Raw genomic sequence first — 23,409 nt, 5'->3', positions numbered from 1 at the left:
CAGGGGACGGGACAGCCACAGTCGTGCACCTCCCTGAAGTCATCCGTGTGGCTAAAGTTCGGGAGCTGAAGGTGGGTTAGGATTTCTGCACCTGGACCGAGGTACAGCTGCAGGTGGGTGTATTTGCTCGAGCGCCTGTCTCTCCTTTCCATGTCCCTAGAAGTCTCCAGGCTGCTCCTCTCCTAAGGATGTCCCACAGCCGACACCAAAGGCCCCCGAGTTTGGTCCTGGGTTCCAGGTGTTTCCAAGAACAGCGCGGGCTGCGTGCCTCTCCCATGGGGTATGTGCCTAAAAACGCTGTAGCATTTCAGAGAGGTCTGTGCTTCCGCCTGTTGCTGGTGTGACAAACTTCATCCCACGGAGCATGGCAAATTTTTTTGCGAGTTTCAAGCAGACAATATAGGTGACAACATCTGTACTTCATTCAAGCCCTGTGCGTCATCCAGCGTTTTCTTGGTATTTAGTTCTTGTTTTCTTTCTTTTCTTCTTCTTTTTTTAAACAAACAAACCCTGCAAAGGCCCCCACAGGGCAGAGCACACATATTGCAAAACCAACACCAAAGAAATAAATGTTTGCTGAGGCCTGCTACGTTCGGAGGAAAACCCAAGGCCTGGAGCTCGCCCATTTTCAGGGCAGCGCAGAAGGAAACGCTCGAGTGGGCGTCATCCGCGCTTGCAAGGGGCGGGCGATCCCAGCACCGGCTCCGCGTCCCACACCACAATCGTCCCTTGTCCCGCGGAGAACAAGACTCTTCAGAAATGTCGAGCTATTATACAGCAGCATTTAGGAATCCAAACCCTGAGTCTTCACTCTTACTACTCCCACTGAAGCCACTGTGTTAAATGCTGTGCTCCTAACTTAGTCGTCGCTGCAGGCAGTTTTTCTTCGGTAGAGCCTAAGTAAACAGCCATGGCCCTAAATGTGCAGGTGACAGGTCAGGTCAGCGCAGCAGCGCGCCCGGGGCCCCGTGCGCCATCAGATCACTCACCGCCGCTCACGCACCCCGAAGCTGCGAGGGAAGCCACGGCTCACCCCTCTTTGGGGGCCCCTTGGGTGCCCCAGCCCCACGCCGTCACATCGCCAGTCCCCCCCGCACGTCACAACTGCTCCCAGACCTCCAAACCACCGGACGCCTCCGGCGGCAGCGAGTGCTTTCCTCCTCCCGCCCATCTCAGCTGCTTCACACACTTTCGGGCGCCTTTGCACCCCTTTCCGTGCCAATTCCTTCTCCGCAGGTGGCAGGGGATGATTTTGCCCTTGCGTTGCCCCCGGACAGGCCCCTGCATCTGCTGCTCACAAACAGGGCACGAGCCGTCGGGAGGGGAGCGTTCCCGCACGCTTGTGACGAGCCCAGAGGCTAACGCGAGTGCCGAGCACCACTGAAAAGCCTATAAATAAATCCATATTCCTGCTGCTTTCGCTCTCCCCCTGGCGCTGACCTGCTTTCCAGCTACAGCTCGCAAGCAGCACCTCCCCGCTCCTACCTGCCCGCACGTGACCGAGTTCCCGCCCCGCGACCAGACGCTGTGCAAATATAGAAAGCTCTTGCAGTCAGTCCCCAGCCTCGGCCTTGCTCCGTCTGTCAGTTATAATTACAGCTGAGCTCTCCAAAGCCCCGTCAATCACCGCTGCTGCCCTCGCCCCCTCCGCCGCGTTGCTGGCTAAAAATAGCACATTCCGGCGCAGCCGTTCACCTTGTGCCAAGCGCTCCCGCGCCCCGTCCGCGGCACAGATGCGCCTTCTCCCTCCTGCCTCCTCCTCTCCTCGCAGCAGCTGAATATACACCAGCAGCAAACACTGCCAGCGCCTTTCAGCCTTGCCGACGGCAGGAAATTCACCGAGCTGATGTCGGCCGCGGGGTACGCACGACTTCGTACGTGCACTTTTGGACAGTGAGGTTTGCCTCGTGTGCCCACGTATCAGGTACAGTTTGGGCAAGCTTCCCCAACGCGAAACGGGCACGTTGGGCAGCGTTTCAAACTGGATAGAGAGGGATTAACCTCTGTAAATAAAAAGAGCGGGGATGACTTTCATGGCAAGGCAGTTCCTGGACTCTCAGCTGGGCTGCCAGGAGGGTGCCAGTTGGTGTTAACCGATGGCCATATTGCTTCTGAAAGCCTGGATGCCCTCGTCCCCTGGAACTGGGCTGAGATCCACCAGACTTATTGCACATAACCCGCTGGAGTGCCGTCAGGCTGTTCTGGCTGTGGGTCACTATCATTACCACTCAAATTCATTTGTTTGTTTGTTTTTTGCGAGGATGCCTCTCGCAACAAAAGCAAACAAGCAAAAAGGTAGTAAACAGCTAGGCACCCACGGCGAGGCTTAGAGGATTCGCGCTGTGATGTGCAGGGGTGTCACCATTTGTGTTTATACAACACGGTAAATTTGGCTGTCAGTTTAGTGGAATATATTCAGAACCTGAACTGACCATACAGAAAGCATCCCCGTATAAGCTATTTCTGCTTCAGATTTTAATACCACTGTTTTGGATAGACGGTGCAAAGGAAGGCGGCAGTTCTATGTTAGGCGTTCTTGATAATGAAAAAGCTCTATTCCTCAAGGGATAGTGAAAATTTCTTATTCTGTTAAAACTTGCCCTAGAACCTGAATCCTCCAAAGAGTGTGTGTCCTGCCTTTCAGGGCAATTTATTGTTAGAAATAATAAATAGCCCGTAAACCTCTGGCCACCTCATTTCTTTCTGTATAGACTCTTCCACACTGGAACCTGCATCCCTCTCAAACCCGGGACTTTGCTTGGGATTCTGCATGACATGTTTGCTGCTGTTTTTCTTTGAAATATGAGCCTGCGTCACATGAGTCAGTTGGTTAATTATGAACCTTGGTGTGCTGTTAACATGTCCTGCAACGTTGCAGCACTTCTGATGAGTATGTCTTAACCAGCAGAGTTTAAAAAACTACTATACCAGGCAGACCTGGCATGTGATGCCCTTCTAAATAATCGTTAAATGAAGATACGTTATTTTCACAGATAAGCTTGAAGCAGGTGGAATCCTCGTGACTGGCTCAATGTGACTAATAAAATACTTTCCTTATTATTACTAACTGTTGTTGCCTACAATTAAACTGCTGGCTGTGATACAGATTATTAATCAGTATCTTTTTCTCCTTTAAAACTTGAACTCTGGGATCAGAGGACAATGACCTTCAGTTTATGCTCTCTAGCTGCTGCATTTAAAACCACAGCCCAAAGTGCTTCCACGCAAGTCAACTGATCAACTCAGTAGCTCGAAGCCACAGCACAATGTCATCCTCGAAGTGGACCGGGCACAAGAGAAAAAGGGGAAAGTCACGCATTTTATAGGCATCTTCTGCCAGGACCCCTCCGGCATAATTTGAACATGCAAACTGGCTTCACGGTCCCCAGTGGCTGAGCTGGTGTATTTGCATACACATTTCTAGAGGCCTGTTTAAAAATGCAGCCACCGTTCAAATCTCTGACTGTGAAACTCTTTGCAGAGCCAGAGTTCACCTGTGGAGCTATCAGCGCTCTCTGCAAGCTCTTCCCCTCCTCACCTCCATTCCATATGACTCTGCTTTTCTGGACTGACAGACCCTGGGCAGCTCTTACCTTCTTTGGCCTTTCGTGGTGGGATACATGCTTCTCTTGAGCAGGGGACGTGGATCGGCTCCTTCTGCCAGCAATGAAGGAGCTACCACCAGAGTGACGCGAGGTCTTCTGAGGTAAGTGGGGAAGGGGAGAGGAGATGGAGAATAGGAAAAAAAAAAAACAGAGAGAGAAAACAGTGCCTATAGATTCCAGCTTTCACTGTTAAACAATGTTATGGTAAAGGGCTTGTCTACAACATGCAGGACCAAGTTCTGTGAGTACCAGATGCCCAGCCTGGTTCCTAAGGGGGGGAATCACAGTGGCTTACAAACAGCGTGTAAATCTAACTCCCCAAATCCTGGGTTCTTGGTGGCCCACACACACCAACCCATGTAAGAAGAAAGGCCCAGCTGCTGGGAGAGTGTTCTGTAAACAAGATGTTAAATGGTAGCAGCAACATTGCTTTGACAAGCCGGTCATCCTGAACAGCCGTGTCCGGCTTCCAGCGCCAAGCCTACACCCGTGATATAGGCCCTGAGCAACAGCCAGCGCCCATGCACAGCGGGGTGGGGGGCTGCGTGGACAGCTGCCCTGTTCCCAGACCCCAGGCATTAGCACAACTCCTGCTACCTATCTCAGCACCAGCAGACTCGATATAGAGCTACACTTGTCTTGGATACTGAGGGTATCTGAAAGGCAGGGAAGGTGTCCTCCAGTTTGACTTTGAGAAGCTGAAGACATCAGTTACTATATGTGACAGCACTGATAAGCAGGAAGGAAAGCGGGAAAGGCCAGAAACAAAGGAGCCACTGAGACATAAAGATGCAGTGAAAGGATTAAGTTTCTTTTTTGCTGGAGGGGGGAGTACAGGTATCTACTAATTATACAGAAAAGGAAAAGGGTTCTCCTTCTTCTCGGTCCTGTAATTAATAGGGGGAAATCCTTTGCTGCAAATATTCTCCAAATGCTGAGTGGCTCCAGGTCTCCTCTGGGCTGCCACCATCCTCAGGCAAAAGTTATGATTGTTCCGCATTACAGCCTCCCCCACGAGGTCCCTGAGCTGTACCTCTAACTCTGGAACATCAAACACCTTGGTGCTCTCCTTTCTAGTCACACACTGCCCCTTGCACCAGAAACAGTGCTTTAGCATCTTTCTTCAAAGAGAAAACATCCCTTTGACTTCTTGGGGCTTGTCTTTCAGCCATACAGAGAGGGCCAGGGAAGCCCAAGCAGATGGGAAGAATTCAACCCCTAATTTTGAAAATAAGTCTAAAGATGCTATAGAAATGCAAGATCTATATTAAGCCTTATTCCTAAGTGACTCTGCCTGAATGGCAGAAAAGGGAAGCAGGCTGCAGACCTTGTTTATATGTTTTTGACATTTCTTATCGTTCCAGGCACAGATACAATCTAGGATGAAGATGATGCCTTACATGTGACAAAAAACTCCACTGGAGGGATGAAGAGACTCACCATTTTATTGAAGTGGTACTTGCAGTAGCCACAATATTTGACATTGTCGACTTCTAGGACTTCCTCTTCACATAAGAGGCCAGCCATCTGGGCACTGAAATACACAGAGTCGGGAGGTTGATAAAGCAAATTGTACAGCCAGACTACACAGCCCATCAACAGGTGAACAATTGCTCAGGATACTCAGGCAGGATCTTGGAGTCTCCTGTCCCGCTTGGCAAGTGGTTTGCAAGGAGGGAGGAAAAAGTTTACCGTATTTTTAATTCAAATTAAGATCTCCGAAATTCTGAGTACTTTTCTACCAGATTGTGTTGCAATTTCTGTTTTTCTTAAGGCAGGCCTGGGGGACCAGTAACAATTCTGGCGAAAGACACATCATGAACAAGGAATTCATGTAAAGCTGGGAATCCCCTTACTCTCCAGAATGTTGTTTTGAGGCTCCCAGGCTACATGAGGATATCAGCCCTTAAAATCACATCATTTAGATGACACTCTTGCATGTGCTGTGCTCAAGAAAGAACATTCCTGGCTTGTGACTCATCTCTTCTCTCCTTGTATTCCACACAGTCCTAGGGAAATCCCCACCCCTTCATTCTCCCCAGGGAAGGCTCGCTGGTGAAATTTCAGCCATCCTGGGGAAGTTCCCTTCATGAATTGAGCAGGGGTGATATACCCAGGGTGATCAAGGGTGATGTGTCCAACTCCCCATGCCACCTGTTTTGTGTGGCCCCAAAGCCATAGCAGTAAAAACAATATCTGGGGCGGCTCCTGAGGCGATGCTGTGGGGAACTCACCAGGTGACGTGGAAAGCTTGTCGGCAGCCGTGTCGGTTACAGGCCATGCAGGCTCCTGAGGCTGCTTTGCTCTCCCTGCCCTGCTCTTCACAGATGTAGCAGGTCTGCAAAAAAGGAGAAGTGCTCCTTTAAAGAGGCAGCCAAAGCATCTGCTTCACTCTCACTGTTCTTCAGGAGGCAAAGCCTTCAAGAACTCATAACTTTGTGTCCAGTCATCTCCTTCCTACGCCAACACCTCTGGCTTATTTCTCAGTGGGTTGCACAAAATCCATGCATCTTCTTTTTCTCCCCAAATCCCAAATCCCTCTCCAAGGAGGGGATTTCTCAGGCTGCGGAGTTGGAGGAGACAGAAATGAAGGACCAAAAGTTATTTGAAAGAATGGGGATTTACTTTGTAACTTATTTTTAAAGGGATTTGAGTACCTGGAAGGTACTCAGGAAGGAGACACGGAAGAATAAGAAGACCCGAAAAAGGCAAGGCAAGACAAGTATACTTAGGGCAGCAGGAGAAAGAGGTGGTCTCACCTTGTTAAAACGGTCGTGGGGTACATACTGCAGGACAATTGGCTCCATGGTGAGCACGTTGGCAAACTGAACCTCTGGGATGTACAAAGCACAGACGACGTGGGCCCACCCTGCGGAAGCGAACGAGACAGAGAGCAGAGATTCACATGGAGCAACTCACAAGATGGTTAAACCCAGAAAGGGCTGCAGACAAGCATAGGAGGGAGAGAAGGAAGAGGGTGTAGGAAGGGAGCCAACCTATGTTAAATGTTAGATTTGAAATACTGCTTGTTTTAACTTGGTTATGAATCAAATCATTTGTGGATGAACAGAGAGACAAATACCACCTCCAGATTAAATATGAAAGTAGAGATTTCTTTGGGAAAGGATATGCACAACATTCATTCTCCTTAAATACACCCCCTCAGGATGTGATGCCCAGACTTGCTGAAGACCTAACTAAACACAGGAAAAGCATCTAAACAGCAGATGATGCTGATGGGACAGGTTTGACATGCAGTCCCATACCACTGGAAACAAAGCTCCCATTATTGGCTGTTATCAACGGCTAAAGAAGGCTCTTTTTCAGCAAGCCAAGTTAGATTAAAATCTAAATCCACCAAGAAACACTGCACTTCCCAAATCAGACGTACAAGTTGAAATTCCATCTGGTCAGGGTAGAACTGAGAACGCTAGAAGGTCAGGAGCCTTTGGGGGCATATGCGTACTGCTATGTCTACTGCATTGGAAGGATTTTGCTAGAAGTAGGACGGATTCACCTGGGTAGGCGGAATCCAAACTCCGTGATTACAGAATCATTTTACAAAACTGTAAGCACTTGGGCTATATAATTCTGTATAGTGACATGGTTATAACACTTCTTGTGCCTGTCTGCAGACCTGACCAAACCACATAATAACATGTTTGGAAGAAGATGCTATGTTATTATAAAACAATCCCCCAACACGATACTTCGACTATTGCAGTAAGGCTCTTGGCACTGCTCTGACCAACTCTAACTGATACTTCTACAAAATATCATGGACTCAGAGCTTCTTCTCTAAATATGGGATCTATCAGAATAAAGGCCTTCTTGCCTAATTTGACTCTTTGTGTATTAAGGTAAGTGGCAGGTAGGTAAAGAAGCCTTTCTGAAAAATAATAAGATTTTGAGAAAAACAAAGTTTGATCCATACAGCTGATAACATCAGTAGCTGCAGGCTCTGATAACTGAAACCAAACTCCACAGTGCTTCGTGGCACCAGAGGCTGACACGCATCAACGATGAGGAGATAAGTCCTGCAGAGAGAAAACATCTTCACTTCGTCCCGGTCCCCTGCTCTTGGACGGGGACGCGTCTCCAGTGCAAGGCTGAGGTTCAGCTAACTGGAGGATCACGCTGCTGCTGTGCAACCGTGCAGCAAATAACCCAGCAACCTCCGCATTTCTGTAAGCAAGGCCAGACCGTGCAGTGATTGTAGCAGGGCTGAACTTAAGGAACAGCACGTTTCGCGGCCTGGGCTTCAACGTCAGCTAGAGCTCGGGCAGGTTTCCCCACCCGGGGAACAGCAGAGGTTTCCAAAGGTGAAGTTTTGTGAGAAACGGCAGCGTTTCTCATTTCTCTGCAGCCTCCACCCTTCCCTTTCTGGCGATGTCGGTTCTGAAACGAATTATGCCACGCCGGGAAGAGCTGCCGAGAGCCCAGAGGCAACACGAGAAGTGACGGGCGGCCGCTGGGCACAGAGGTACTCACCACCATTGTCGGTCCGCTTCAGGGCTCCGTCTTTGTGGGGGCACAGCTCACATCTCTTGAAATAAAGAGAGAAACAAGAAGTTTAGTCTAAAGTCCCAGGAGCCCCGGATCAGAAAGAGATGATTCATTTACAGTACAGTTATGAAAATTGCTTTCAAAGAGAGGAAGTGGGAGAAGGGCGCAGAATGGTTTGGGTGCAACAAGATGCTCTGACACAGCTAGATATCGCCGTGTCTGGCTGCCGCTTGGTCCGAGGCTCTAGGAGAACCCTGACTTTCATGGGGCTTTTTAAAGAAAGTTTCTAGTCCTTGCGGTCAGGGAGTAAAACTGAAAATCATGACTCAGAAAGCAGAAGGCAAACAAAAAGCACCCATTACCTATCTTTTTCCTCCTTCCTTCCTTCCTTCTTTCTTTATCTTGCGATTTTTTTTTTCCAATCTCACGAATTGCGGGCGAGCCCAGCCCCAACACTCCCGGCCCCTTCTCCCCGGGGTGGGGAAAGGCTGAGGCGGGACGGGGAGGACGGGAGGGCCGCCGGGGTGTCCCGCAGGCCCCGCCATGGCCGGGCTGCGAGGGAGGACGAGGCGAGGCCTCGCCGGGCCCAGCGCCGCGTCTCCTCCCCGGGGCCGCCCTCCACGTGCCGCCCGCCCGCTCGCTGCCTTCGGGGGAGACCGTGGGGGCAAAAGAGGGCAGGTTCTCCACAGCACGGGGCGAGGGGAGCCGCCACCGCCCCGGGGGACGAGCCCCCCGCGACGTCCCCTCGCGACGGGCAGGAGGCCTCTGAGGCACCGCCTGGGCCAAGCGCCTCGCCTGGCAGCTAGACAGTGAGTCCTCGCGGTCATTTTTACTAATTTCAGCCCTGTCGGCCCCATTACCGCTTCAGGTGGCTTCCCGGCCACCAGGGCAGCTTTCGGGGCGTCCTGCCGTGCCTGGGGACGGCCTCCGGCCCCAGCGCCGCGGCCCGGAAAGGCATGAGTGGCCTGAAAACGGGCTTCCCCCCGCCCCATGCTGTCATCCAGGGAAAACATCTTTTCGGGGTTTTTTGTTGTTGTTCGGTTTCTGCAGAGCGAAAGGATTTTTCTTTCCTTTCTTAATGGAAACATCTAATTTGTTTTTTTTTTTTTTTGAAAAAAAAAAGCTGTCTTTCTGTGAAAAATATGCTTCATCAGAAAGTTTTGAAATGAGCTGTCGCCACGAAGGCAGCGGCAGTGAGGCGGTGGCTTGTACTGCTATGAGTGTGCGCGGGCTGCTGCTCCTGCCCGCGCGCTTTTTCTGCTGCGCTCATCGGCTCTAGCGGATCTAGCGCTCAGCGGGACAGATGTTCCCAAACCACCAAAAAAAACACCAATACATTAAGCAGTAACTGGCCCCCCCAGCCAAGGCACCTGTCACCAGATAGTCCTTGAGGACCTTCCACAAAGGTGGGCTTCTTAAAGCAAGCTCAAGCTTTGCTCTGTTGAAATTTTTAACTCTTGGCAGACCGGCACAGTAAATAAAACTGCTGCAGGACCGTGTAGAGCAGGGAGGCTGAGCCGGGGAGCAAAAAATTTCCGTGGGAGTCGAGCGCGCAGGGTTGTCACCTGCGGCCCGCACAAAACCCAAGTGATAACGTATAAATAAGAGATGAGGGGGCAAAGGCCAACGCCGCCGGCATCACTTTCCACGCAACTTAGTCTGAAATATGGGTGACCCCAGGAGGTATCTCCCACCACCGCTGGCTGGGCCCAGCCCGGCAGCGCAGCGGAGAGCTGCTCTCGCCATTACCGTGGAAAGCCCGGCAAAGCCAAGACAGAAAGAGCTGGGTTAACTGAGACACTGTAATAAGAAATTTGCACTTGAAAAGGCCCCTCCGTTCTCCCCTCCACCCCTCAGATCAAAGCGGCTCTCCCACCACGCGATTAGCAAAGCTCTGATTGTAACAAGAGGGGTTAACAGCTCCATCGGGCCCCACACAAGACTTTTAATAGCCCTGCTTCTAAATGACAGCTAAAGCCTTCACATGATCCCTCACATGAGTGCCCTCTGGCCATTGCGGCTCACCGGGCTTCCTAGACAATTTGATTACAAAGTGGATGGGCTTTCAGTTGCTTACTGTAAGCACAATAGCGTCCACGGCATCCTTTAGGGACCTGCACATCTGAGGAGGGTTTATGAGCGGGGATTAGTGGTACCTCTTCCTTTTATTCGACCTGCCTAGGCCTAGGCAGTCTCCGAGGTTTTTATTCCAGCTCTGGGAAAAGAGCAGAGCTGGTTGATTAAAACCAGGTTGTGGTGGCTAAGGTTAGAGCTTCTGACCCGCCAGGTCTTCTGCCTCAGAGGATGTACCACCAAGTGATCAGACTGACCAACTGCAGTTAGGACTCCCGGTTTCTCTTTCCTAAACTGAAGCAGGAGATGGAGTCTAGGCTAGCTGAAGGAGAGATACCGAAATCAGGAGACCTATGTTTTAAAACCTTCACTAAGACCTGCAGCATTCTTCATGCCTTCAAGTCTCATTGTCAAAGCCAAAACATCAATATTTAGCCAATAAACATGTTTGTTATGGATGAAGCTTGTAAACTGCTTTAAGATTCTTATATGAAGACACACGTGGGAAGAAAAACATTACTGTTTTTCAAAGGAGTTTGCCATAGAGTCTTTGTCAGAGAAATATGAGTATCAGTCCATCCTCCTCTTGGCAATGTATTTTGCACTCAGAGCGCAGCCTCTCTCGCTCAAGATCCTCAAAGCAGTGTCTGTGGGCGGCTAATGCTCCTTCCACAGCTGGAGAAAGCAAGGCACGGAGAGGGGTAGGGAAACACAAGGGCAGTGGAAGAGCCACACCCTCCGGTCTCTCCGGACTACGAAGCACAAATTCAAATAGTGTTTTAGTAGCGGAGCCAAGCACAGATCTCCTAAGACCTGACTCATTTCCCTTACTCTGATCATGCTGTTCCCTACATCAAAGAACTAGATTCTTTTCATGTCTTTACCCATCTGCGTGTCTGTTGCTATGACTGCTGGTGTTTAACTCAAAAGGTGAGGGATTTAGATAGGAAATCATCCCCAGCTCTGCTTAGGAAGGAAGATTATCACTGTTCAGCTATAGTAGCAGGGCTGATTGCCACAGGACTGAATGGCATGACTGAGGCCCACCACGCGTTGTCTAACACATTTTACCGGGGGCGAGTTGAATAAGGAGCCACCTGCAGGGTATTGTTTTCTGGATACCTTGGAGGCAGTTTGAAGCGTATAACGTACAAGTGAAAAGTTACAATCCTTCTTGCAAGGAGCACAGGTGAGGAGGACTTGTGTGTACATGTATGACTCCAGCTTAGATGCCATTCGAATTGTAACTAACACTGAAGAGCTGCTCTTTGCCTGCACAGCTGGGAACCAGGGTGGGGGGAAGGAGGCACGGGAAATCCAAATTTCTCTCTTCGCTATGCTACTATATGCATGATGTAAAACCACTCAAAGACACATTTGATCTTCTTTACTGCAGTGTGCATAAGAGCAGTATTTTACAATGGTAAAAGAACTCGGGTCTGAAAGTCTGGTCTTGTTTACACTCCCACTTCCAAAGAGGAATGAGTTAATGCAACGTAGAAAGCATGGTACAGATACCTAATTCCCCCATTCACTCATCTTTGCCAAGTTCTTCGCCCATCTGCGAAACAGATTAAACTTTTGTATTGCAGCGAGCACAGAGAACCCAGCTGAGATGGAGTACACTGTTTGCTTAGGCCTGCACAGATATGTGCATTTGGAGTTCACCTACATCAGCTTTACTAGGTGTGTACTATAGCACAGATTTCGCTAAATCAGTTCAGAAGGCAGTGCATGCATTGATAAATGTTTGAGTTGATTTAGGCCTTGTGTATCTGAGAAAAGCCAAAGTTTAAATTAAACGCATTTTTAATGAAGTGAAGGGGGGAGAGCTATCTTGGATTTATTGTATGGTAAGTGTATATACACAAGCAGCATCTGTGGCATAACTAGCATAAAGCTCCACACCCTGGCCCCTTCGCATGCGGCTGGGCAGCTGTATCTGATGAGGACTCACCTGGGAAGTTATTGCAGAGCAGTTAGTGTGCTATAAACTCAGAGCCTAGTTTACTGCACAAGCAACTTTGCCACATAGACAGACCTAAGCAGCAGCCCCGGCCTGATTGTTTCCACTTTCCTGCCTCACCGGGAAATGCCAGAATTAATTAAGAACATTTGTAAAGTGTTCTACACTGCTAAATTGCTACTTGGACACAAACTAAGCCCTGATCCAGCTTCCTGTCACTCTCTGTGCTGTTTAACAAACTCAGAAGACTTTATGCAGGAGACAGTTGCTGCAAGTGAGACGTGAATGCCAATCCACCCTGTCAGTCAGTGTGATAATTTATACAATACAGCAGCATCTCAGGTGATGCCAACTTTCCTTCACTCCAAAACTTTCTGAGGACTTGTATGGGAAAAGCTGCAGGGACGCCACATTTGAGAAGAATGTCATTATTTTTTAGAAGATTGAGGGATCTAGACTCAAAACTTTGGTCACGAATAACTTGCTTAAAAGTCCCTATGGCAGCATGTTCATCAAAATGGCTAAGACCACTGTATAAAATTGTTTGATATAATTATTCCTATTGTCTAAGCAAGAAATCAAGGAAAAGATTTTAAAAGAGAGCTGGTCTCTCAGACAGGTGAGGGGCGAGTGCCTTGTCCCAAGTTATACAGCAGCTAGAGCCAGGATTACAATCCCAGTGGTTCTGAATGCCAGGCTCTATCGCTCCTGTCAGTGGACCACACTGCTTCCAGCACAGAGATGAAGGGCAGCAGACTAACCTAGCTAGTGTAAATGCAAGTGTGTTTCGTACTCACCACCCTGGCGGCTCTCTCTTGGGATTCACATTTTCTGCAGAACCAGGGGCCGGTTGGAACCTGGACAATTCCATAGCAAGCTGGAAGAAAAGCAGAGAGTTCATTTGACCACCTTCAAACCGGCTGTTTAATTTCTCAGGTGTACATGAAAGTTTGCCTGAAGGAACTCTGTCAGCCAGAGAGGGATGACAAAAACAAAAATTAGATCCAAATAGCAATTTATTCCCTTTTTTAGTTTCCAACATCTAGCAACAGCAGACAGCCCTTTGTAAAGGTCCCGTTCCTCTACCTCCCTGCTCAATGTCTTTTCCTAGGATAGCTGACTCTGGTCCGACCTGCGCTCGAAAAGATGTCCACTCTGAAGCTGATTTTTAAGGTCAAGAGAAACCATTAGATATGAACTCCTATGTAACACGGGCCATATTATTTCAGCCAGTAAACGTGGACACGAAGCAGTGAAGTAACTTGCTTAAGTTCTCGCTGCACAGCTGGAATTAGAATCCAGAGGCCAATAACCTGCCCCCACCAGACCGTATTGCTGCTCTTCAACAGACTCATCTCTGCATGCCTGTTTCAAGAAGTGGGAGGTTGTAAAAGTGAAGAGTTCTCCTCTGAGCTGCATTTTTGAGAACTCAGCACCTAAGTAAGTTGCCAAGTTTTTGAAAGTGCTCAAACTGAGCGATCCACAGTGTGATAAGTTTATCCAAGTTTTCAAATAAGCTCATGCCCAGTACGAAAAATTCTTCTGAAAATCTGGTCTAAATGGGAACAGAGTGCTTCATAAACTTGGTCTAATTCTGGCCTACTGAATACAATAGGAGTGATTTCTGTAATTTCTTACTCCTTAACTTTTCGGGTGTCACTGGTGATCTAAATACAAAATAATGAAATATATAGGTATTAGGCACCTTAACCATAATTAAGACTAAGATAAAATCTCAGCAGCAAGGAGGAAATCATCTCAATGAGAATTCAGATAAACACCCAGAGAAACTCCCATTTACCCTGCATACCCTCAATTTCGTCAGTCATACCAACGGCAGCCTTTCGCAGCACGCTTTGAAGATCACTGAGTTCAGGCTGTTTAATGCTGGGAACAGGTTCTGTGTTAATATAAGAGTCTCCAGTTGAGAACCCAGAAAATTTCAACAGAATTGCTATTTTATTGAGGTCTCCAGCAATTCCTTGCACCCCTCTCTCCCTGCTTTCTGTGTCTCTCCTGCTTGTCTCAGGGTCTCCCTCCGCAAGCTGAAGCTCCCACTGCTTTAGGGGGGACAAGGTTGCTTGAAGACCCTCCACCGCTTTTGGCACCCTCCTCTCTCTACCCGGCCAGGGCTGCTGGCCTTTGCGAGTCCTGAAGGAAGCGTTTCTGACTCTGAAAGGGCCCTTAGCCACCAAGCAAGTGGGCTTAAAGCAAGAGAGGCAAGTAAAGGCAGGGGTAAACAATGGGGTTGTGTGTCCTCCGGCTAGGGTATAGGAGCATCCAGGAAAGCAGAAATTATATCTTCCTTATTCCTCCTCCAAATCTGAGCTGGCAGTTGGAATGGAATCTCAATCACTCGAGACATTTGAAACTGCGTTGGACAAAGCATCTGAAAATATCCTGCTGGAAGCAATCCTGTGATGTTCCCTGGGGGACGGACCAGACATGACCCCCAATAGGTTTCCTCCATCTCTCTAATGTCTATTACTCCGCATGAGCCAGGAAAGCGAACGTGATTGTGGAGTTAAACCAAGAGAGCTGACTCCGAGATGAGCCAAGGCACATACATAAGAAAATAGAAACTACATAAAAGCAGTGACAGAGGAGCCTGCCTTGAGTCCATCTTTAGCAGTGGGCTTGGGGCCAAAAGCAAGCACTCAGCTGGAGACAGTACTAGCTCCTGTGCCCACTGCTTCAAAAAGAAAGAAAACAAGAAAACAAGCAAAAACACAGAACATGCAAAAGGTAGAGCTGAAGACATTGTTTTTCAACATGCTCAGCTATCTTACAAGGTTCTTCATTTCCAGTTCGAAGTTTCTGTTAATATTTTGAATTTTCTATGAAAAGACATTTGTAAACAATGTCACAGAAATGGTACGGATTTTTTTTTAATCAGCCCTAATGTATAGCTTCAACATAAGATTAAAACATAGAGGGTTCTTTATTTAATTGTACAATTATTTCAAAAGATAACTTTGGCTTTGCAAACCTTTAAAAGCAGTACAAATTGATACCAAATCCGGCGTGGGATTGCAGAGGATGAGACAGATGAACCACCCTATAGTGCTTTGTTTCTATTCAGTACCTAAAATTCTACCAAAACACCACGCTATTGCTCCGTCTGTGACTAGCCTTCAAAGAGAGGGCTGAAGGTGTCTTCAGCATCCATTAGGAATAATTATATTCCTTGTGAATTATTATATCCTGGAGGAGTCTTCCAAGTCCTCAGTATACAGCTACGCTTTCTAAACACACACGCAGTGCCGTCTCCGGACTTTGCTAACGTGTTTTAACGCCACCAAAACAACGCCGCACGCCTGCTTCACGGTAGCAGCAGAAAACACGGACGGTCTCCGCACCTGTGGGGGCCTAAAGGAGGCACCTAAACCCAGAACAGCATCACAAATCTGAAACTGCTCTCGCCGGCAAACAACAGTATCTATGTTCGTCTCGGGCATGGGCACGAAGATGCCGGCGCCCTTTATGTGCCTCCAAAACGGGGTGATGAGGAAAGCCATCTTCCAACATGTGGTTTGATAAACAGCAGGGAGAGTGGCAGAATTACGCCGCCGAAATCACGGGGGAGACGAGCGTCGCTGCGCGCTGCTGGGGGGCTCTGACGGCAGGAGACCCCCAGCAGCGGCTCCCCGAAGGGAGAAGCCCCCCCCCGGCCTCGCCTCCCCGTCCGACCCCCGCAGCCACCCGGCCGTGCGCGACCCCTCGCCGAGGCCGGCGGCAGCGACGCACCGAGCGCGGAGGAGCAAAACAAAGCGCCGGAGCCCCGAGCCGGGGGCAGCGGCGGGCGGAGCCGCGCGCGGGGCAGGGGGAGCCCGGAGGGGTCGGGACGGGCCGCGGCGCGGCCAGGGAACCACAGACGGGAGAGCAGGCACGGCGGAGGGGGCCGGAGAGCTTCGCGCTGTTCAAAACAAAACCAAACGCGACCATCGCCATCCCTTTTCGCCGCGTTCAAGCGAAAGCAAACACTGCTTTTTTTTTTTTTTTTCTCCTCCGGGGAGCCGGGGAGGGCAAACTTTGCAGCCTGCACCGGTGCTCGGGGCGTGCGTCGAGTCATTTAAAATGCAAATAGCCCTTATCTCTCGGCGGAGAAGGGCCGGCTTCCTCCCTGCCCTTGGAGGACGCGGCTCCGGGCCCCGCGGCCGCCCCGGCAGGGTTAAGCGGGGCCACGCGCGGCCGCGGGCCGGCGGCAGCGCCGGGCGAGGGCCCCGCTGCGGCTCCGCGCTGCCTCCGCGGGCAGCGCCGGGGGGGACCCGGCTCCGCCGCCGCCGCCGCGCCGCCCCCCCGGCCCCGGCAGCGCCCCGCGCCGCTCCGCGGCCCCCCGCGCCCCCTCCCGCCGCCGCGCTCCGCCGCTAACACCGTTATTTTGAACAATAGAGATAAAACAAAGCCCCCCCCCCCCTCCCCGCGCACCTCCCGCCTCCCCGGGCCGCCCGCGGCGGAGGCGGCGCTGCCCGCGCCCCCGGCTCCGCTCTGCCCCGCGGCCCGGCCCGGTGCCGCCGCTCGCCGCCCGCCGCCCGGGCCGGGGGGGCCGCGCCGGGCCGGGGGGGCCGCGGCGGCCGCCTTACCTTGGTGCACAGCCACATTGCAGCCGTGCCCATCGCAGTACACCAGCGGGTTCTCCGCCCAGCCCCGCTCATCAGAACAGACACAGCAGCCTCCCACCATCTCCTTCATACTTCCATGAGGGTTTCCTCCCCCCCCTCCTCCCTCTACGCACACACTCCTCCTCCTCCTCCTCCTCCTCCTCCTCGCCTCCCCCCTCCTCGCCTCGCTGCCGCCCGCCTCTCACACGCGCGCCCCTGCGCGCACACACGCACACACACACACACACACACACACACACACACACACACACACACACACACACACGCACACAGGCAGACACACACACACACACACACACGCACACACCAGCCTATACAGCAATCATGGCTGCGCACTTGTGAAATTCGAGGTTCGGGGCTTGCAGCCCGCCCGGGCCGGCAGCGCGCTGCATCGCCCGCTCTGCGTGTCGCGTCCCCCCGCCCCTTCCCCGCCGCCGCTGTTCGGCTCTGCCTTTCTTTCTCTCGCTCTCTTTTCTTTTCTTTTCCCCCCTTCTCCCCCCCCCCCCCCCCGCAGCCCCAGCCGGCAGCCCGGGCGCAGCGTGTGTCCGGGCCGGGTGCGCGCAGCCCGCGGGTCCCCCCCGGGCCGGTCCCGGTCCCGGTCCCGGTCCCCAAGGCCCCTTATGGCCGCGGCGCCGCTTTGACAGCTCCCGGCGCCGCGAGCGCCACCGCCCGTCCCGCGCGCGGAGGCTCCAGGAGCAGCGTTGGACCCGCTGGCACCTGCTCGGGGAGGACATCTTTCCGGGGGAGGAGGAGGGAGATGCCCCCTTGGCGGGTCGCACCCAGGGCGGCAGGACGGAGTGCGGACAAACGCCGAAAAGCAGCTGGAAACCAGCAGGCAGAAATAACCCTGGAGCACAGCGAGCGGTGCTGCCGCCGGAGGTGCAGCTGGAGACACGTCTGCGCAGAGCATCGCCAGTGCCCCGGTGCACCGCGAGAAACAGCCCTTGCCTTGAAAGCATCACCCAGAGCCGGCCAGGAGAATGAGGAAAATCAGAGCACAGAGCACGTGAACAATGAAATCTAAAAAGAAAGGCCTAGGAGAAACCCGGAGAATTCGTGCTGCGCGCTCCTGTGCCCCGGCAGGATCGGAGCAGCGGTGCCTGAGGTCTCAGCTCGCCCAGGGACACGGAGCAGCTCCGAGCGCAGGGCCCAGGTCCGCACCCGGCCACCCCCGCTGTCCCAGGGAAGTGCCCGGTGCCAGGCTGGGCGGAGAAGCAGTAAAAATGCAACGAAGTGAACATTTTTTCATCTGCATTGATGAAGAAAAAGGTGTCTGATCCTCTTAATTTGCTATATCGCATAGTTCTGTTATAGCGATACTTTTGGGACAGACGGGAGTGGACGGAGCGATGGTACACAGGACCACCAGTAAAAGAGGCATATAAAGCTCTCTGATTTGCACTACTGCTTTTCCATTCTGTTCCAATACATCCTTGGTGTTTTAAAAGGGAATTAATGTGAATTAGATCCAAAGAAGACTGTATGGCATCTTGCTTAGGAAAATTACGGAATTCATGGAATCACTGGACCACGTGGAATATTTTTCCCTTATTCTTTGCTGGGATCTGAGCTCTGAAGAGGGATGGTTGTGGCAGTGAACGAAACATCTTAAAAAGACTTAAAAGCCATTCTCTCTACTCCCACAAGCAGACAAAAGTATTTTCCGGTGCTGACACATATGTGAATGGTCAGGAGGTTAAATCCTTACTTGAAAGTCGGGCTTTAAAGGGATCAGTGTTTCCGCAGAAATACACTTTAGGTGGAGCCCAGCATCAGCACTGCTGCTCCTCTGCCTCCAGGCCTGTCACTCCTCGTGGCTTCATGCGAACTGTTCCCGATTTACGGTAACTTAAACAAGACCAGGAACAGTGTCCATGTCTCTCAGACAGGCAACCTTTTTCTCCCTGCTCAAAGCTTTCCCCTGCAATAGGTACTCTTTAAAAGGCCGGCGTATCCCACCACGTAGTTCCTTAAAAACCTCTTCTCATCAGAGCGCAGGGAGGAAACCCGTTCCAACAGCCCTAATAATCAGCAGTTTAGCATCCTTTATACTGCACCTGTTCAAGCGTTGCAGCAAGGGGCTGGAAGGCAGACGGCTCCCCGAGACGCTGCCCGCTGGGCCGCTGTCCTCCTTTTATTGCCTTCCTTTGAGAGCCGCGGGGGCAGACAATACGTTCGCCACATTGCTGGAAATTCACGGAGCCTTAGCTCACTTTTCCAGGAGGGTTTCCCCTCCTCTCCCCCTCTATTCTCTTTTATCTATTGTGTTATGAACTTGTTTAAAAGCAAGGGGGAAATCTGGCTGGGTGCCTTTGTAACCTGAAGGAGATCCTTGTGGTGTGAGGTTGTCTCAGACTACGGGACAAAACGCGAAACATCCGCCATCCCCTGACGGTCTTGGTTCCAGTTGGCCATGCGAGCAGACACTTGGACTTGAACTGCAAATTTGCCTTCAGGGGATTAAGTCCCAATTTACATAACTAATCCCTGCGGTGAGGAAAGGCCAGGCCGGAGAGGAAAGGGCACGACTGCTTCTTGAGAGAAATTTGGGGGAAAGTTGCGACTGTGAAAATGGAGACATGGAGATATTTAATTTATTTTGTTTGGTTGTTATTTTGTCAGCCAGCGTTCTGAAAATGTGGCCATATTTAGGAAGCGGGCAAAATTAAAGTGATATTTATTGACTCATGAGAACCACTGTCCTTGTGTAGCTCAGTCATAACTGCAGACTTAAGTTACGAAAATTATTACTAATCTTAGTAGTTTATTACTATATATAGAAAATTTTGGATAAGGGAGCTGGATTCTCCACAGGCTCATGCAGCACGAACGGAGCTGCTGGACCGGTTTCTGACTGCAGAGTCTTTGTCTCAGATGATCTTTTATTTTCAGGGGGGGCTTTTGCATTTGCTGGATTAGTATTTAAGAATAACAGAAACTTAGTTATTATCTAGGTGGCTGACACGGAAATCCTTGAGATATAGTGAATAAAATACTCTACCAGGCCGTATTTTGGGGTGTAAGACCAAACCAGTGTATTTTTCATATTAGTCATACTTCAGCCATTCTATATATAAAATATATATATCTTGTGTTAAAAAAGAACAAAAAAATCACCAGAATCAGTCTTCTTGCTTGCAATACCACCAAATGCTCTTAAGGCGTTTAAAGGCTGATCTATATTGGAAAAAGTGCTTATGGCCTAGGTTACACGAGTGCCAAGGAAATCCCGGGCTGCACATCAACGGCTCGCAGCGCCGGCCTGCCTCTCCGCCCAGCGCCGAGGCCCTTCCAGCGGTTCCTCCCGGGGCGAAGCCTCCCCCTCGCCTTTGCTCATGAGGGAACTGTCACTTGAGATCAGCGAGAGTAAGGACTGCAGTTTATCTGGTTACAAACAGGGCTACAACTTGCCTATTTGCAGACAGGCCAATCTGTGCCCCCGTTTAACAAACCTGTTTGTTCTGTCAGATTTTATCTGGCTGCTCTCGGGCGGGTGGAAGGCAGGAGGAACGGTGCAGAGAGGAGCGGCGGCCGTAGCCAGGCAGCCAAACTCCTCCGAGTCGCTACCCACAACTGCTGCTTCAAAGCCTAAGTCTCCAGTTCGAAGCGAGGGGTCGGTTCAGCAGATAGCAACAGCGAACGCTTATCCTCCGCAAGCAGCAGCCTCTGGGAGAATGTGGCAGAATCGCAGGACTCTCTGAGCAGCATCTCTTCAAAAAGTTGCTTTCTCGTTTTAGACCAAACTTTTCATCTTTCTCACAAAGATCTTTATAGATTTGGCTCCTTCATGTCTCTGCAAATGCCCACTAGCACAGCAATGAGACTACACACACTAATTACATGCATCATTTAAAGCAAATAATTTAATTCAGCTTCTTTTAAAGTTTTCCCTTGCTGTTTTTCTCTGTATCCTTTGTTCCAGGCTCCGTCGTGTCTCAGAACAGTGAGGAAGAGGATGGTAGCTGCCAAATCTCAATGCCAACAAGTGTCCCTCGTTGGGTTAATTTGAGCGAGCTCCTTGAAGCTGCAGATAGCTCTTGGTCAGAGGATTCCTCTGGGAGCCTGGGAAGGTGGGTCCTGCTGCTGCTCTGCCAGTGACCCGTTTGCTTCGGGTAAATTCCCTTGTCCCGTCTCTGTTTAGGTGACTGGGCCTTTGAGGGAGGAAGGCTGTTTTAGCACTGCTTTCGCATGGTCCCAGGGGCAGGGGGGTCTTGGTGTTAATCAGAGTCTCTGTATTTTATATCAACATAATTAATAATAATTGTTCTAGGACCAAAAATGGAAATGATGGCAATGAGAGTGATGTAAGTAGTTAAGCATGATTCAGTGAAACACAGAAAAACTTACCCAGCTTTATTTCTTACCTCTCCCTCATACAATGTTGCTAAGAGGAGAGTTTTAGGCTCTGGCTACCTCTGTGGTAAGTTTTTAAAGGATGCACATTTTAAAACATTTTCCCTTTCTCTCCACCAAAACCTGTTTCTGTTTCCTAGCAACAAATGCTCTGCAGTCACAGGCAGGTAGGGACGTGGTGTCAAAATCTTGATTTTTCTCTATCCGGCGATGGGAGAGGTGAGATTGCCATCTTCCAGTTCAGTGAAATCCCAGTCGCAATCGGTGCCGGGGTTTCTGTTTTTTCCGCAGCATATGGGGCCTCTCAGCTCTCCTTTCCCGTTGTCGGGCAAGGCGAGCTCCCGCCGAGGTTTGCAGAGGCCGCGTGCACCTGCAGGGCGCCGAGCCGGGGCCCGGCTGCGCTCCGCAGAGCCAAAGTCTCTGTTTGAACAGGAGCTTCAGCAGCGCGTTGCTCCGAAGGGAAAGCAAGGGAGACCTTTGCCCGCGCTGTTCCCGCACCACACCCACGGAAGCCCACGGGTTCGGCTCGCCTCTGCCCGCTCGTGTCCTAGCAAACAGCGCTTTACCGAGGTATTTCCTCAGAAACAGCTCATTTTAGTGGAGATGCTTAATCGTAGGAAAAGAAGCAATCGGTGCTTAGAACAGGCTGCTGAATCAGTGCTTGTGTTTATCAGAAGGGTTACGCGGTGCTGGCTCTGCTGTGGGCTAAATGCTGCAGTTGTCACGTAGGAACACACACAAAACGCTTCGGAGGGCCAAGGCCACGCGCGGGGGCTCCGGGCCCTGCTCCGACAGCCGCTCTCCGGCCGCGGACAAGTCACTTCCTCCCTTTGTGCCCCGTTTTCCCCCTCTGCGAGAGGAACTCCCTGCCGCAGAGCCCTCTCGAGCTGTTTGTCTGGAAAGTGCTGTGCAAGTGCACGTTATTCAAGCTATTATTCATTAAACATTGTCATTAAGGACTTTGGAAGGAAACAGTGATGTCATTAACAGCTTTGAAAGGAAATCGTGCCATTAATGACCTACCAAGGAAAAAATTAGCCGCTGAAATATCTTCTGGGCCTGTCTCCTTTTTCTTCTCACAGCTCAGATTAAGCGAGATGGTATGTCATGTTCGCCTTCAGGGTCTGATGCATTTAAAACAGTAAAGCTGGTCAATACAGTAGGTAATTCTACAGGAAGACAATGAATTCGGTTTTGGTATTAAGCTCATTTTTGCAAGTGGAAATAGTTGCAATGGGTTATTAGAAGCACCCTCTCTCTGCTCCGAAAGCTGCAGCTCCCGCGCTTTTGTGACAGACGTGTATTTCTGACCGCCTCCCAGCCCACTCGCCTCGCTGTCCTCTCCCACCGGGAAAGGGGGATTCCTGTGGGTCATGTACTCCAAAGTGCTTTAGCTATTTATTCCCTTCTTCCCACAAAAGAGAGAGCGTGGTACGGACTGTGTAAGTGAGGAACATCTCTAAAACAAGCCCAGTTTCCCAAATCTAATGGGATAGCCATAAAATCACATAAACATTGCCTTGGAGGGAACTTCAGGAGACCAATTAGCCCAATTCCCTACGGGGGGCAGAAGCAAGCACTTACCATTAGTGTCATGTTATTATTACTATTATTTGCATTAGTCAGTGAAGCTACACAACAACTAACAGAGAATAAGTAACGTAGTGTGTGTCCAGAGAGCAAGGCTAAAAGTCAGGCTTTTAAGCTCATTCTCCTGTACCAAACAGGTGTCCTGGCTTTAAACCCAAAACTTCCTTCGTACAGCCTCACACAGGCACTAGAGCTGCTCCCCTGTCCGCGTGTGCCGGTGTCGCTGGTGCACACGGAGCGGGACCAGGGCTCCCGAGGGCGCTTAGACTCTCCCGGGACACAGGCTCTGCCGAGTACAAGGTGCTGCTTTGATTCAGGCCCTGATTCTTCAGCCCAGGTCCCGATTTGAGAGCAGGAACTTCTAATCGCAAACAGATTTTTTTAATGGGAGTTAGGCACCTGTTTCCCTTTGCGCCTTGGGACTTTTTCCTCACATTCCTCCATTTTTAGCACCTTTATAAAATACTTGGCAGCAATTGAAGCTTTGCCTGCACCCACCAGTTGCCCTCATGTAATTGGTCACAAACCAGTTTCATTAAACGTCGTGTTTTGACATCCTCTCGTTGGCTTGAAATGTTGCGTCAGCTGAGCTTGCACTTGTGCGTTGGGCTCTTGGCTGCGCTGTCGGAAACTGCCTCTAAGACCGGAAACCCGAGGTAAAAGCCTGAAGGTAACAGCTCGCAGCGACTGCACA

At 50.6% G+C, this 23,409-nt stretch overlaps 1 protein-coding gene and 1 long non-coding RNA gene across 7 annotated transcripts in view; one reads left to right on the top strand and one right to left on the bottom strand.

Annotated features, from left to right (window-relative positions):
* MLLT6 (MLLT6, PHD finger containing) overlaps positions 1–16,918 on the bottom strand; it is a 47,803-nt gene extending 30,885 nt beyond the window's left edge. The window contains exons 1-7 of one of the 4 annotated variants that reach the window (XM_064524686.1): positions 16,734–16,918; positions 12,948–13,027; positions 8,097–8,151; positions 6,365–6,474; positions 5,840–5,943; positions 5,046–5,139; positions 3,594–3,701 (exon numbers count right to left, since the gene is read on the bottom strand). In XM_064524686.1, the coding sequence (XP_064380756.1) occupies positions 3,594–3,701; positions 5,046–5,139; positions 5,840–5,943; positions 6,365–6,474; positions 8,097–8,151; positions 12,948–13,027; positions 16,734–16,842 (660 nt within the window). In that variant the 5' untranslated portion in view covers positions 16,843–16,918. Of the gene's footprint in view, positions 1–3,593; positions 3,702–5,045; positions 5,140–5,839; positions 5,944–6,364; positions 6,475–8,096; positions 8,152–12,947; positions 13,028–13,960; positions 15,787–16,733 lie in introns of those variants that run through there. The other 3 variants (XM_064524685.1, XM_064524687.1, XM_026114720.2) reach the window with 3 other exon arrangements.
* Positions 1,664–5,846, top strand: LOC135330610 (uncharacterized). 3 transcript variants are annotated; one of them, XR_010392589.1, is made up of 4 exons: positions 1,664–1,924; positions 3,157–3,706; positions 4,970–5,266; positions 5,384–5,846. It is a non-coding gene; the product is annotated as an uncharacterized LOC135330610 (long non-coding RNA). The 3 variants fall into 3 exon arrangements; XR_010392588.1 differs by lacking the exon at positions 5,384–5,846 and having other exon boundaries at positions 3,482–3,706; positions 4,970–5,335; XR_010392587.1 differs by lacking the exon at positions 5,384–5,846 and having other exon boundaries at positions 4,970–5,335.
* Positions 16,919–23,409: the final 6,491 nt, after the last annotated feature.

This window comes from Dromaius novaehollandiae, chromosome 22 (assembly GCF_036370855.1).
Source record: "Dromaius novaehollandiae isolate bDroNov1 chromosome 22, bDroNov1.hap1, whole genome shotgun sequence".
NCBI lineage: Eukaryota > Metazoa > Chordata > Aves > Casuariiformes > Dromaiidae > Dromaius > Dromaius novaehollandiae.
This window is presented reverse-complemented; position numbering and strand designations above follow the sequence as displayed.